Source organism: Sciurus vulgaris (assembly GCF_902686455.1).
Source record: "Sciurus vulgaris genome assembly, chromosome: 4".
In the NCBI taxonomy this organism is placed as follows: Eukaryota; Metazoa; Chordata; class Mammalia; order Rodentia; family Sciuridae; genus Sciurus; species Sciurus vulgaris.
Genome location: NC_136464.1, coordinates 98,505,508 through 98,521,244, shown reverse-complemented (window position 1 = coordinate 98,521,244; position 15,737 = coordinate 98,505,508). Strand labels below are relative to the sequence as shown.

General features: G+C 37.9%; 1 protein-coding gene across 5 annotated transcripts in view; it reads left to right on the top strand.

Annotated features, from left to right (window-relative positions):
• The first annotated feature begins 8,440 nt into the window (after positions 1 to 8,440).
• The window catches only part of CPAP (centrosome assembly and centriole elongation protein), a 41,157-nt gene continuing 33,860 nt past the window's right edge, over positions 8,441 to 15,737 (top strand). For 2 of the 5 annotated variants that reach the window (XM_079138830.1, XM_079138827.1), the window contains exons 1-3: positions 8,448 to 8,747; positions 13,374 to 13,883; positions 14,399 to 14,522. In XM_079138830.1, coding sequence (XP_078994956.1) covers positions 13,440 to 13,883; positions 14,399 to 14,522 — 568 coding nt within the window. In that variant the 5' untranslated portion in view covers positions 8,448 to 8,747; positions 13,374 to 13,439. Of the gene's footprint in view, positions 8,748 to 13,373; positions 13,884 to 14,398; positions 14,523 to 15,737 lie in introns of all 5 variants that reach the window. The other 3 variants (XM_079138829.1, XM_079138828.1, XM_079138831.1) reach the window with 3 other exon arrangements.

Here is a 15,737-nt window from a genome sequence, read left to right as displayed (position 1 = left end):
CTTCCGCCTCGCCCCCGGCTAACCGAGCGCCCCTAGCGGTGACGATCACCAGACAGCACCAGAATCAGTACCCGCAGGGCGGAGAGTGGGTCCCCGGTTAGAGCTGCTTCCATTCCAAGGCTGGGTTCAGCACTTTGTTTCCGTTTCATCTTTAAGGCGTGATTTTGCCAATTACTGTGTATCCGAAGTTAAAGTTTGGGAGAGGGTGAACGAATGGTGCTGTCATTTAACTGAGATATCAGAAGGTGGAGTGGGTTTGGGAGAGGGTAGTGGTATTCCCAGGGGCGGGAAGAAAGCAAGTTTCAATAAAGTTTCAGGGGCTGGGGTTGTGGCTCAGTGGTAGAGCGCTTCCCTGGCATATGTGAGGCATAAGGTTCTATTCTTAGCACCACATATAAATAAATGAATAAAATAAAGGTCCCTCGACAATTAAAAGAAAAAAATATATATACACATACACATATATATGACCATATATATCTATATGAAAGTTTGGGATCAGGGAAACAGGAGAAGGAGTGCTTGTAAAACAGTACTTGTGGTAGGGCTTATAAGTAATTGGAGACACTCAAGAGAGGCAGGTGTTGGATGCTGGAGATAACTCCTGAGATTCACTGAATAGGAAGTAATGTGAAAGAATCAGATTCCCAGCATAAGGAATAAAATGAGAATAGAAGGGATAGAATACAGAATAGAGTGGAAAGGGTTAGAGTTGAATTCTGACTCCATCACTGTGGACAAGTACTTTATCTGAAGAACCCAGGGTCTTGTGTATTCAAGGCAAACACTCTACCAATTGAGCTACATCGCCAGCCCCCTGAAGTTCCAATTCCTATGACCTACCTTATAGAGTTGTGTAATCATCAGTTTAGTTGGGTGTGGTGGTGCTCGTCTATAATCCCAGCTATTTGGGAGGCTCAGGCAAGAGGATTGCAAATTAAAGTCCATCTTGGACAATTTAGTGAGATTTTTGTCTCAAAATAAAAATAAAAAAGTGCTGGGGATGTAGCTCAGTGATAGAGTGCTCCTAGGTTCAATCCCCAGTACAAACACACACACACACACACACACACACACACACACACAAAGAAAAAGAAAGAAAGAAATCAAGTGGCATTACAAGCAAAAATTGCACAATAGGGAGTTCTGGGTCTACCCCTTTCCTGAATATTAAAAAAGAGAACAAAATAAAACAAAACGAAACAAAAACCAAACCTGGCAAAACCAAACTATCTTCTAAAAATGAGAAATTAAGACATGCCTAGTAAACAAAAATTGAAGGATTTCATTGCTAGTTGATGTGCCCTATAGAAAATACTGAAGGTAGTTTTTTTTTCTTGTAATGAAAGAATACTGATAGGGGACAGACAGATGTGAGTGGTGGGAACATGAGGTTAAGGGGAATAATTCTATAAAATGGACCCATTGTGCTGAACCCCACATGCTTTCAATTTTATTTTTATTTTTTATTTTAGTTTGTTTGTTTTGGTACTGGGAATTGAACCCAGGGGTGCATTACCACTGAGCTACATCCCCAGTCCATTTTATTTTTTTATTTCAAGAGAGGGTGTCACTAAGTTGCTTTGCTAAATTGCTGAGGTTGGCCTTGAACTTCCAATTCTCCTGCCTCAACCCCAGCACATGCTTTTACTTTTAAAGAGCAATTTACCTGCAGCCCCACCTGGCTTAAGTCGATAATATGTGTTACATTCCTCAGCAAACTACCTATTATCTACAGGAGAAATACAGGAAAAAGGTCCATAAGATGGAACTTAAGTTATCCTGAAGGAGGGGACTTCTGTGACCCTTCCACAGCCCAGATTGTGGAACTCAGGGAGAGGAAGATAATTCTCACTATACAAAATCTGTAAGAATGGGTTCCAATTAGAACTGGTCAGCATGGACCAAAGTGACCTAAAATTGCCATGAAAATGGAACTTGAAAGTTTGATATCATCCTGCTGTCAGTCAAAAGTCAAGAGGTGGATCTGTCCAGGACTTCCTGGAAACCTCCTTGCGACCCCCCAATAAAACTGTGGAGCAGAGGCATGCTGTCCTTCTCCTGTCTGAGAGGACCCACTTCCTCCTTTGAGAGTATTTCCCTTTCCCCTTTCCTATCACTTCTAATAAACTCATGCCTATTACTCTGAGCAACATGACTGAAATCTTTTTGACTTGATAGAAGGACAGACTTTGCACTGCCTCAGTTTCCTGAAGGCCCCAGTGCTATAACACTATCAGATAGTAACCAGAAGCCAAAATAGGAAATAAAGAACACTGGTAAAGATAATTAGGTAAATATAAAAGTCAACAATACCCTATTTGTGATTTCTAACTCCTCTTTTTCTTCATATGATTTAATAAACATATGCAATACATAAAGCAATAATTACAAAGCTATGTTAGTGGGCATATAATGTATTAATTTTTGATGATAACCCATAACAAGGGAGGAATGAAGATGTATAAAGAACACAGTTTTTGTATGTTTTTATATGGATAGTTCATATGCTAGGCCTTGCTAAAACAATTATCAGCAAATTTAAAATGATCAAAATCATAGAAAGTACTATCTTTGACCATACTGAAATAAAGCTAGAAATCCATAACAAATTTTTACTGTTGGAAAATAGTAAATATGTGGAAATAAAATAAATACACTTAAACTATTTCAGAAGAAATCATAAGAGAAATTAGAAAATATTTTGAGAGAATGAAAAGAAAAACAACATACAAAGCTGGGCATGGTGGCATTTGTCTATAATCCCAGTGAGTTAGGAGGCTGAGGTAGGAGGATCAAAAGTTCAAGGCTAGCCTCAGCAATTTAGCAAGACCCTCAAACACTTAGTGAAACCCTGTCTCAAAATAAAAGTAAAAAATAAAAGGTCTGGCAATGTGTTCAGTTGTAAAGACTCCTTGGTTTTAATCCCCAAAACAAACATACAAACAAACAAAAACCAAAAAAGAAAACACAACATACCATAACATATGGGTTGCAGCAAAAATGCTCAGAGGGGAACTTCATATATGTAAATGCTTACATTAAAAAGGAAGAGAGTCCAAACTTCAGGTAGGTTTACCTTGAAGCGGTAGAGGGGGGAAAAAAGAATACACCTGTAATTTCAGCTACCTGGGAGGCTTAAGCAGAAGGATCACAACTTGAGGTCAGCCTGAACAATCTAGCAAGGAAAAAAACCCAAACTAAACCCTAAGTCAGTGGGAAGGAGGAAATAATAATTAGAGCAGAGAAAATGAAATAGAAAATGTGAAAAATGTGGCACATACCTCTGTAGTCTCAGTTGCTCAGGGGGCTGAGGCAGGAGAATTGCTTGAGCCCAGGAAACTGAAGCCAGCCTGGGCACATAGCAAGACTCCATCTAGAAAGAGAAAGAAGAGAAAGAGCAAGAGCGAGAGGAGTGTGGGGAGAGAACCAACAAAATAAAAGGTGGGTTTTTTTTTTTTTTTTTTTAATCCACAAAACTTTACCCTGTCAAGAAGAAAAGAGAAGACTCAAATACTAAAATCAGAAATGAAAGTGAGGACATTACTACTTAGCTTTTAAAAGAGAGTCCTCTGTAAAAACTGTACATCAACAAATTTAGATAACCTAGATAATAAAATGAACACATTCCTTGAAACATACAAATGACCACAATTTATTCAGGAAGAAGTGGAAAATTTTTATAGATAAGCAAGTAGAAACAATGATTAATAAAAAGAAGAAAAAAAAAAAAAAAAAAAAAAACACCACGGAGGAAAGGAAAGCCCAGGATCAGTTGGTTTCACCAGTGAATTCTACCATTCAAAGAAGAATGTGCCTGACACATAAAAACTCTCAATTTCTCTTGTTTTTTAAAAGAACAAGTAGTGGAACAAGTGTGAAAGTTTTTTGGACAGCTCCATCCCTTGCAATTATTGTAATATTGGAATATGCAAATCACTGATTATTTTCATTTTTCTGGAAAGTAACATGTTTTAAAAATGTGTAATACCCTGTCAAAGACAGGTGTAGTGGTACAGTATAATCCTAGCCACTCAAGAGGTTGAGGTAGGAGGTTCTCAAGTTCAAAGTTGGTTTGGGTTACTTAGCAAGACCCTGTCTCAAAAAATAATAAAAGGGCTGGTGATGGTAGAGTGCTTGCTTAGCATGCCTGAGGCCCTAAGTTCTATCCCTAGTACCCAAAACAAATGAAAAAATAAACTAAAGAAAGTTTAAAGAATCATTGGACATTACAAAATGATCTGAATTATTGGGGTTGGGAGGTATATAGCTCAGTGGTAGAACACCTGCTTAACATGCAGTGGGCCTTAGATTTGATTTCTAGCATTAAAAAACCCCAAGAAAATGAAATAAACCAACCCCTAAATTGTCATTTTCAAGAATAAAGTAAAAATTCTTGTGTGTCGACATCATGTTATTACTCTGCTGTTATCACAGCAAAAATTCATGCCAGAATTCTTCTTTGTTGTAACTGAATTATGGGTTAGACATTCTAGAATGTGGTGAATATGATAATTTCTTTGTTGTGTAGACTTATAGTCTATGGTTCCATAGTCTTTTGGTCCAAGTCCAATGCATGAGCAATAGTTTTATCTACATTTAAATGTGAAGATATCAAAAAGACATCTTTTAGCATCCATCATTGTTAGAAACTTCTTTACTAATGGGAAATTCTGGAAATCTGAGGTTTGGGACCCAAATACAAGACTCCTCTCTCTTCTCACAGGTGAAGTGGGATATGGGTTTTCTTGTCTTTGCTTAGGAGCTAGGTACTTGCATCTCTGAGTGCATCCCCTCCAACTGCTGGAGTTACACTTTCCATCCTGGGTGACCTGGGTTTGGGGATCATTCCTTGGACAGGCCTGCACTTTTGTCATCTCTTGGTAGAGCAATTGCTGGTAACACCAGTATGAAAATGAGAAGTTCCTAACTCTAAACATCTTTTCTACACTTTTGGGGGAGGGAAGGGTGGTGAGAGTTTGATTAATGGGCACAGAGGTACAGCTGGATAGGAGGAATAACTGCTAATGTTCAGTAGCACAGTAGGATAACTATGGTTGACAACAATTAACTGAATAATTCAGAACACCTTGTGGAGAGGATTTCAAATGTTCCCAATACAAAAAAATGACAATGTCTGGGCTGGGATTGTGGTTCAGTGGTACAGCGCTTGCCTCACATGTGTGGGGTACTGGGTTTTCAATCCTCAGCACCACATAAATAAATAAAATAAAGGTATTGTGTCCATCTACAAGTATGTCTACAACATTTAAAAAAATGTTTTAAAAAAATAAATGATAATATCTGAGGTAATAGATATGCCAATTACTCTGATCTGATCATTACCCATTATGTACAAGTCCTGAAAAATGTCACACTGATCCCATAAATGTGTATAATTACTATGTGTCAATTAAAAATAAAGAAGTTATTACTACCTAATTTGGGACTACCATAAGCAATGTTTTGTATATTGTACACCATTTGCCATGTACAGCTGGGCTTTAACACACATAGTCAGTTCCTCTACAGCTGAAGTCACACAGCCAACAGTTGGAACAGTGTACTGTTTATAAATGTTTTTAATGTAATCTTCATGATAATTTTATGAAGCAGATAACTTTATTATCATCTCCATTTTGAAAATGAGAAGACTAATTTCAGAAAGATTGAGTGCTGAAGACTACAAAGTTCCTTGTAAGTTGTCAAACTAGCATTTGATGCCAAAATTGCTTATCTCTGAAGTCTGAAATCTTTTTTCTCCCCCGCCCCCCTTTATTTGCAATACTAGGGATTGAGCCCAAGGGACTCACATATTCTAGGACAACACTCTACCACAGAGCTATATCCTCAACACCCTTCCCCTATTTTTTTGAGAAAAGGTTTCAATAAATTGCCCAGGCTGTCCTCCAACTCAAAATCCTCCAGACTCAACCCTCCGGGTAGCTGGGATTACAGGTGTGAGCCACCTGCCCAGCCAAGCCTGGGCTCTTAACATTTACATGATACTGCCCTCAGGAGTCTGAGACAGGAAGAGTGCAAGTTAAAAGCCAGCATCAGCAATTTCGAGAGGCCCCTTCTTTTCTTTTCATCTTGTAATGGATTTGGAGGACACTTCAAACTTAGTAGTTTTGAAAATGACCTGGCTTACTGACGATAACATATATTAGAATCTTAACAGTCAGTTAAGACTGGAGTGTGATAAAAGAACATTTATCAAGTTAACCAGCAATGTGGTACTTATTAGGATATTATATTAGGATAAACATATAGGAATAAAATTTGGTACAAAAAGTAGAAGATGCTGTGACTGCCTCAAAGATATGTATTTTAAAAAAAGATTTTTGGATATGCTTTCAAATAAAATGAAGATGAAGATCATTTGGGTCCTTATCCAGCATCTGCAATAAACGTGTAATCTTGGAATTCTTGGACTTTGGTTATAAGAAGGAAGAGGAAGTGGAGGAGAATGGGCAGGAAAATCTTGATTTAGGAAAGAAGGATCTTTTCTACACCATTATATTGGGTGTTCTCTAACACTGAGTTACACCCCACACCTTTTCAGTTTTTTATTTTGAGACAGGATCTCAGTAAATTGTCCAGGCCGCCCTCCAATTTGCAATCCTGCTTCAGTCTTTGGGGTAGCTGGCGTGCCCCATTCGACTGGCTCTGTGAAATGTTATCTTTAACCAGTGGTATTTTGTTTCAACTACTACATTTATTCTTATAAATGGCATTTCATTTGATTTCTTTAAAAATTTTACTTGGCCTACTGTTAGACAAGAAACCAGGTATGTAAACTGTGGTTAACCTGACATGCTATTCTGTCCTTAAGTGTCATGTTTGCACCCATGAAGCACTCTGGTGGCAATTAAGACAAACAAAAACATCTCTTGAAGTTCTGTGCTTTCAGTGTTCAAAATAAAGTTTTCATACTTAATTGACACACATTGCTAAATCATCTATTAGCCACATAGGAACAGATGGCCAACAATTTTTGGAGTGAATTCTGACAGGTTTACCTCACTTTTTTTTTTTTTTTTTTTTTAATCAAACTCTTATTTACAAACTGAGGTAAACATATCAATGGCATTCATAGTTTGATGTTATAAAATTTCATTTGAATATCAATTCAAAACACCATGTGCTTCACATAATTATGAGCCAGACTAGAAAATCAAGGAAACCAAAATCCTGACACTTCAAAACTGAAATGGTACATGTCTCTGCTTTAATTACTACTCCATTTCTAAAAACCAGAGAAGAAAAAACTTATTTCAGTGTGAGTTAGAACTCATACACCAATAGCATTTATTGCTTTGGTAAAAACAAATGGTCTGTTGGGTTTCACACAACGAACCCTCTGAATATTTCTGATGAATTATCCATACTTTTTGGATTTCAACATCACTTCTTCATGCTTCTGGACCATTTCCTTCTGCTATTAGTAAATATCCAATGAGTATTAATGTTAACATAAAAGTATTAATCTTTAGACTTAATTGGTTTACCTCATTTTATGAAACGGTGTGGCAGACTGCCCCTCCCTTGCCCCTTATTTATTTATTTATTTATTTATTTATTGGTACGGGGGATTGAACCCAGGGGCGCTTTACCACTGGCCCATCCTCTTTTTTATTTTTTATTTTTTTTTTGAGGCAGGGCCTCGCTAAATTGCTGAGGCTGGCCTAGTACTTGCTATTCTCCTGCTTCAGCCTCCTGAGCCTCTGGGGTCACAGGGGCTTACAATGGATTTGGAGGACTCTTCGAGTTTAGTAGTTTTGAAAATTAGCACCATGCCCGGCTCCGATTCTTTTTAAACTTTGTCTTGTATTGGTACCGGGAGATTGAACCTAGGGGAGCTCAACCACTGAAACACATCCCCAGCCCTTTTTTATACTTTATTTAGAAACAGGTTCTCGCTAAATTGCTGAAGCTGGCTTTGAACTATTGATTCTCCTGCCTCAGCCTCTGGAGCCACTGGGATTACAGATGCGTCACCACGCCCGGCTAAACTGGGTCTTCATTAAGTCAAATCCAGCCAAAATGGAAAGCAAAGGTAAAAAAAAACTTGTGGGTTTCTATATTAGCTTGGGTCTCCTATGCTTGCCTGCTCAGCAGGAACTCGGAGCTCTATTACTCCCGCGTGTGCTCCCTTTAATTTTCAAAGGCGTAGGTTCAGCGCCTACTCCACTAGGTACTCTTCATCCAAAAAACAGCTTTCCCACTCCGCTCCGACACCATCCCCACCAGCCAAACTTCCGCGGCAGGGGCGGAAGGTGGCGCGCAGTCCATTCCCTAGGCAACGTCTGTCGTGTGGCGTCTCTGGGAGCTGTAGTTTGTGTGGATGCAGAGGTGCCCATGCACAAGCTCGAAGGGACCGGCGGGAACTACACTTCCCAGGATCCCACGGGACAGGGTAGGCTGGGCCTTGTCCGGGGGCGTGGCTCCGGCCGCCGCGGTAATTGTGGCGGCTCATTCGTAAATGCCAAGGTGATTTTGTCGTTAGTTCAAGTGGACTAAACCGAAGAAGCTTCGCTGATTGGTAATTCGTGGGCGAAAGGAGCGGAGGAACTCGTCCGCTGCTTGGGTCCTGAGAGGGCCGGGGTGCAACGAAGCGCCGGGCTTGGGCCTCGGCACTGAATCGCCGGGTCGCGGAGGGAACCGGGCGCTCGCAGTGGAGAGGCTTCATCGGTTAGCGCCGCTTTGTTCTTCCAAGAGCCTGGGGAGCCTACTTCTTTGGTTAGGTGGGTCTCTGTCGTGGTCTGGGGCTCACCTGAGGCTCCTGTTACACGCTTAGGAGGAGCAGTCCGCTCAGGCATTGCCGGTGGAGTGGCTTCATTTGCTGTCCTCCATCAGGGCCTGTCTCGCCCTACCTTGTTAGGGCTTTTCTTTGAAAGCGTTGTATGTATTCGCGGCTTTCAAAGGAAGTAGTGTATTTTGGGGGACAAATCACCTCCTCAGTCCAGCTAGTTACTTTTCAAGGGTCTGAAGGTAGATTTGAATTTGTTGTTTTGTCACCAGTGCAGAGAATTTTATCCTCCCCCCGTGCCGCACCCCCCTCCCCCCATTGTTTTAAAGACAGTTTACATTGCACTCTTTGGAGGCTTCAAGGCCTCCAAATCAAAGTCTGATTTGTCAGACTTTTTAAAAAACGGCTTTATTGAGGTGTAATTGATAAACAGTAAAAACAGCATGTCTGATGCTCAAGTTTGGTGAGTTTGATGTATTCATAACCCGTGTCACCCAGATTTTAGTATGTGGAAAGTGAGTACACATACTTTAATTAAAAAAATTAAAAATTTTTTGCTATGTATGCTTTGCTGATGTCTTAGGTATCAGTAATAAATTGAAGATTCAGGTAAAACAGTATGTTTAATGCTGATGTTATATATATTTTTACTTAGGATCATAATAATGAAGTGAAGGTACAAAGATTTGTCTTTTAAAAAAAATTTTTTTTAAGTGGGGTCAAGATGCACATCTGCATTCCACCTGTCACTCTATTAGGGAATTTTTGACATTTTCCACGTTACAAAATGACCTGAAATCTTGTCTCCTTTCTAAATTTGGATTTCAAAAAATTTCCTTCTAAGGTTATTAAATATTAAAGTTTAACCAAGATTATCAGGCTGATTTTGATGAAAATTTCTTACTTTTTAAGATTGGTTTCCAACCTAAAAATAATTAGAATTAGTTTGCTTAGAACAGATTTTTAGAAATCACTATTTAGGAGGTACCCAGTAAAGTGTGCTAATCTCAAGGTTACTGCCCAGTGTGTACACTCCCTTAAGGTAGGAGCCCCTTGGCAGTCAATACCAGCCTCATATTCCTGGATAACCACAATCATGACTTGTATAAATGAAGATTTGTTTTGCATCTTCATGAACTTCGTGTAATAGGAAACATACACTACATATTTGTGTCTTAATTTTCACTCATCATTACGCATTCATATTGTTGCCTGTAGCAGTTTTTTTAATTTTTATTTATTTTTTGTGCTAGGGATTGAACCACGGAGCTCTTTACCACTGAGCTGCATCCACAGCCCTTTTTATTTTTTATTTTGAGGCAGGAGCTCTCTAAGTTGTTGAGAGCCTTGCTAAGTTGCTGATACTGGCCTTGAACTTGAGTTTCTCCTGCCTCCAAGCCCAGCTAGTAGGTTTTTTTTTTTTTTTTTTAAATGCCTGAATAACTGTGGTTGTCAAAGTGTGATGTCAGTGTGTAAGGAAACATAAACCACAGACATTTTTGTCTTTGAATATTGAATGATTGACAAGCATTCTTTTATTCTAAGAAAATCTTTAGTTGATAGTAGGAATTAATAATGCACTAAACCTGTAAAAGCTCTCCCCCAACTCAACCAGGACGCGATGGTAACAAAATAATATCATTGGCCAACCCAGTGGCGGCATTCCTGTAATCACAGCAATCTTTTTTAAAACCGGCCTCAGCAATTTAGCAAGTCCCTAAGCAACTTAGAGAGACTGTGTCTCAAAATTTAAAAAAAGGGCTGGGGATGTGACTCAAATTAACCATCCCTGGGTTCAATCCCTAGTACCAAATCAAACCAACCCAATATTATTAAGTTCACTGTCTTCCGTTTCTTTTAACAGTTCTATAAACTGGTGAGTCATAGCATTTAAATGTACTGAAAAATTTAAACATTTTTGTCCGTGATACTGTTCATGGATTCTGCTTCAGAAAACTGAGCACAGTGTGTATCATACAGTGGAATGAAACTACAAAGGGGAAACAGTGGTCTCTTGTTTGAAAATGTCATTAAATCCATAAATAAAGCATTTTCTTCTTCTTTTTTTCTTTTCCTTTACTTTTTGGTGTTTGTGTGTGCTACTGAGGGTTGAACCCAGGGATGCTTTATGACTGAGTTACATCTCCAGCCCTTCTTAATTTTCACTTTGAGACAGGGTCTCTAAATTGTGGAGGCTGGCTTTGAATTTATGATCCTTCTGCTTCAGCTTCCTAAGTAGCTAGGATTACAGGTGTGTGCCATTGCATCTAGTTAAATCCAGATTTTTGACCTGTCATGAGAACTAATTTTCATATCTAACTGGAATTCTTTGTTATATTATTAAAATATCTATTCACAGTTTCAATTTTTTTATTTAAAAAAATTTTTTAGTTGTAGATGGACATAATTCCTTTATTTTATTTATATTTGTGTGGTGCTGAGGATCAAACCCAGTGCCTCACACATGCTAGGCAAGTGCTCTACCACTGAGCTACAACCCCAGCCCCATAGGTTCAATTTTTGAAGCTATGAATAGATAACATTTTTTTTTTGTAAATTTAGATGATCTTTGAGAAAAGATGTACCTAACTTGGTCACTTTTTCTAATTGCACCACTCATATAAAACTAAAGAAAATACTTGTAATTTTTTTGAGCTTTGAATCAATTCAGTTAGAAGGGTTTGTGAACAATTATTTGGTCATTTAATTAGACCTCTTTGTAAAATGTCTTCTTTAATCTTATAATTAAAGTATCTTCTTCAGTCTCATAATTTTTGGACAAATAAATTCATTTATCTTTATAAATTTAAATTTATGAATTTATGAATAAATATCTTTAACGAATTTATTTATCTTTTCTCCATCTAAAAATGTTTTCTCCCCATTCCTTTCTGTTGGTGCAAGTTTGTTTTTGTTTTTGTGTTTTGGGTGCTGGAGATTGAACCCAGGGCCTTGGCACATGCTGGGCATGTGCTCTGTCTACCACTGAACCACATACTCAGTCAACCCTCTTTCTTTCCATGCAGTTGTTTTTAATAACTGGCCAAATCTACAAGTTCTGATCCTGTTGAGGATTATTTCGAATTGTTTTGTTGGCTATTTACTTCTAATACAGAGAACTAATTACATCAATTCATTTTTATAATTGAGAATAAACATATCAGAAGTTACTGTTTTTGCCAAAAGCAGCTCAATTCTTTATTTTTTTTTTAATTTTTATTTTTTTGTGGGGCTAGGGATCAAACCCATACCTTGCACATTCTAGGGGAGCACTGTGCCATAAAGGTACACTCCTCAGCCCCTACTTTTTTTTTTTTTTTTTTTTTTTAAACACAACAGATAACTTTTAAAATCTGTTCTACCACATCAAATTGCAGTTGTCATTTGGTGTGAAACTTGCAACATGCTTTCTAGTCTTTTCCTTCACTTTTTTGGTCATAGTACTAACTTCTGCATCTCCAATTCTTCAGTAGTGTGCATGTTTGTAAATTAAAGATTGTTTGTGGGTATATTTTTTTTTAAACTAGAAAATTAATAATGTCGAGCCTGGACTTGAGATCCTCTTGCCTTAGCCTCCTGAGTTGCTGGTATTATAGACCTGCATCACTGAGCCCAGTTCTGATTTTTTTTTTTATTTTTAAATTTTTTTTTTTTTTTTGCGGTACTGGGGATCGAACTCAGAGCACTCTACCAGCTGAGCTATCTCCCCAGCCCGCTTAAATTTTTTTTTCTGATTTATTTTAAGCTTATTTTTAGCAAACTTTTATCAGGTTCCTTCTGTCTGCCAGGCTTAGTGACAGGCAGTGGAGAATATACAGATATCTTTCAGAAGGAGCTCCACAATTTATGGTAGAGTTTGAACCTGAAAGCAAAATGCTACTAAAACTGAGATAAAGTGCTGCAACAGTCAAGTCATGAACCTTTAGGAATACAAATGAGGGACAGCCTAGTGAGCAAGGGATTATAGGGAAATGGGGGAGGAAAGGTCGGGAAAACAGTACCAGGTAAAGCTGTGTGGAGTGGTGTTGATGGTAATGTTGTGACAACTTTCCTTCTGGAACTAGGGAGAGAAAAGGTTCCCTAGTTGGACAAAAAAGCAAGAAAATGCTTAGTGTGGGTAATAGCTGACAATGGTAGTGAGTTTATTAAATGAGTGACTTAGAAAGTGTCTTAGCTTTCATAGGTCAATTGATCTAGCGCTTGAATAATAATGTCATTAGTAACTGAATGTTTAGAGCAGAGGGATCTCAGGTTTTCTTATACAATTTGGGTATTTTGGAGACAAAAACAAACAAAAAACCCCATGTAACTTTTTTTTTTTTTTTAAAACATTTTTTAGTTGGCATGGATGTTTATTATTATTATTATTATTTTAATTTATTTCCATGTGGTGCAGAGAGTCGAACACAGTGCCTCACACGTGCTAGGCAAGTGCTCTACCACTGAGCCACAAACCCAGCCCAACCCTATGTAACTTAATGTTCAATTGATTTGTTGGTTAAAGTCTTTTGTATATTTAATGTTGAATAAATTTTTGTGGTGGGTTGAGATTTGGACCAGTTTGGGGTAGAATTTTAATAGGTTTAACTGATACTTTTTTGTTGACTATCTTTGTCTACAGGTGTTGGAAATCAATAGCTCTTCTGACTTTTCCATTATTTAAATATAATAGTGTCATTGGACTAAAATGTTCCTGATGCCAACCTCTTCAGAGTTAAACAGTGGGCAGAACTTCCTAACCCAGTGGATGACCAATCCTTCTCGGGCTGGGGTCATATTAAATCGTGGATTCCCTATTTTGGAAGTAGATGAAGATAAGCAAGCAGCTACAAATGCTTCTACCAGTTTTCCTGTTAAAGCCACACATTTTTCAAATAGCTTCAGTTTTATTAGTGAAGAAGATTCACTTCATGAAGAACAGAAGTTGGAGTCTGACAGCCTTTTTAAACTACAGTCAGAAAAATCTGAAGTCCATACAATCTTTCCTTTAATTAAAAAGGAACCACAAATTGTGGCATGTCAGGATGCTTCTGAACACCAGGAAGATAATAAAAATGACTTTGTCCCCAATCTTGTGAGTGAATTAAAAGAAGTGGCTTATAAAGACCCACTTTTTAAAAAACTCGAACAGGTACAATAGGATTTGGTCTTAATGTATCTGTGTTGTTGCAGGTATTATAATTCTGAGCTATTTGTTCCAGGTCCTTTTATTTTTCCCATTTAGTCTGAAATCCTCAAAATACCAGATTTTGCCTTTTATCTAATGTGAAACATTAAAGTATATTTAGTATGTAAGATATAAAACTTCTTTAAGTTGCTATCTCATTTTATAAGAGCTAAGTTAGAAATGGTTTTTCAAATACTAGGAGAAAAAAATTGATGTTTCCCTGATACCAACCCTGTTGTAAGACTTAGAGGATTTATGTGACTTTTTTGTTTTTAGGTGAGATTGCTGATGTAATTTCCTCAGAAGATATTGGATTTTAGAGTTTTGGTGGCAGACTTACTTACTGAGGGGATCCCTCTCTGAATTCTCTATTAGGGAATATAGGGGAAGAGAGATGGGAAGGAGTGAGATAAATGTAAGGAGCAAGTGTCCATGGAGAAAGTTTTGCTCCTTTAATAGTTAATTTTATGTTTAAAAAGCTGAAAGAAGTACAACAGAAGAAGCAAGAACAACTGAAGAGGCAACAGTTAGAGCAACTACAAAGACTCATGGAAGAACAAGAAAAGCTGCTTACTTTAGTGTCTGGGCAGCACATGCTTCCAGGTATGTTTTGCTTACACAGGATGAGAAACAGTTTCATACAGTTTTCTTTTAGTTGTCTGACAGGTTGTTTCTACCATTCCTATCATATGTTACAAACTCTAATTTCTTCATGGTCAGGCAGTTCAGTGTGAAATGGGGGTGGAACTAGTAGGAACTGGCATTCTAGGATGCATGTGCCCTGCTCAAAGGCATTCATGTTTATTTATTTATTTGGGTGCTGGGGGTTGAACACAAGGCCTTGTGCAAATCAAGTATGCCCTCTACTACTGAACCACACCCATCAGCCAACATTTATTTAAAAAATTTTTGAAAAACCCAGTTTGGCCTAGAGCTACTGGTATGCAACCCCTGCCTATTGAGTGAAGGGGCCAGTAAAGGTAAACATATAGAATGATCAGTAAAAAGTGGAAGCCACTCTGCTCAAATGAAGACCACATCCAAAATGTTTGTTATGTGGTTAACAGATGACAGTATTCTGTTGTGTGTGCTATATCATTTAACAGAAAGCATCATGAGTTTATCAGGGAAAACAGCTGTTAAAAAGTGATCTGGAATAATGTTTTAAAATTTTTCTGACCACATTCCATAAAAGCAAACACATTTCAGTCAGGACTCATAATGACAAGTAAATTTTGTATTATCAGTCTTTATTGGTGTACCTGGTATATTTTCTATTTTGTGTATTCTAATTGCATCATTTAAAAGAAATGTCAGTAATAAATTATTGTGTCTGATGACAAAATTGCTAATGAATTGTCTTCCACAGTTTGAAAAGCAGTGAGCTGAAGCAGCTGACTTTAAAGGTATACACTTACTGGTTCAGGAAAAATCCTATTCTGTACAGAGATTGTATTGGACATTGAGAATATGGAGAAGAAAAGACATTGGCAAATGAGTGTGACTGGGTAGGAGAGGGGTGGGTGATGATGAAAAATTGTAGCAAGTGAAGAATGTTTTAGGGAGCTGGGAATGTAGCTCAGTGGTAGAACACTTGCCTAGCATGTGTGAGGCCTTGGGTTTAATCCTTACTACTGCAAAAAACGAAACAAGAATGGATATTCTTGTTTATTTTAAACAAGATATTTATTTATTTTAAAAGGAACAGTTTCCTTTTTTTTAATTTTTATTGTTGTTGATGGACCTTTATTTAAAATATTTATTTATATGTGGTGCTAAAAGTTGAACCCAGTGCCTTGCACATGCCAGGCAAGCGCC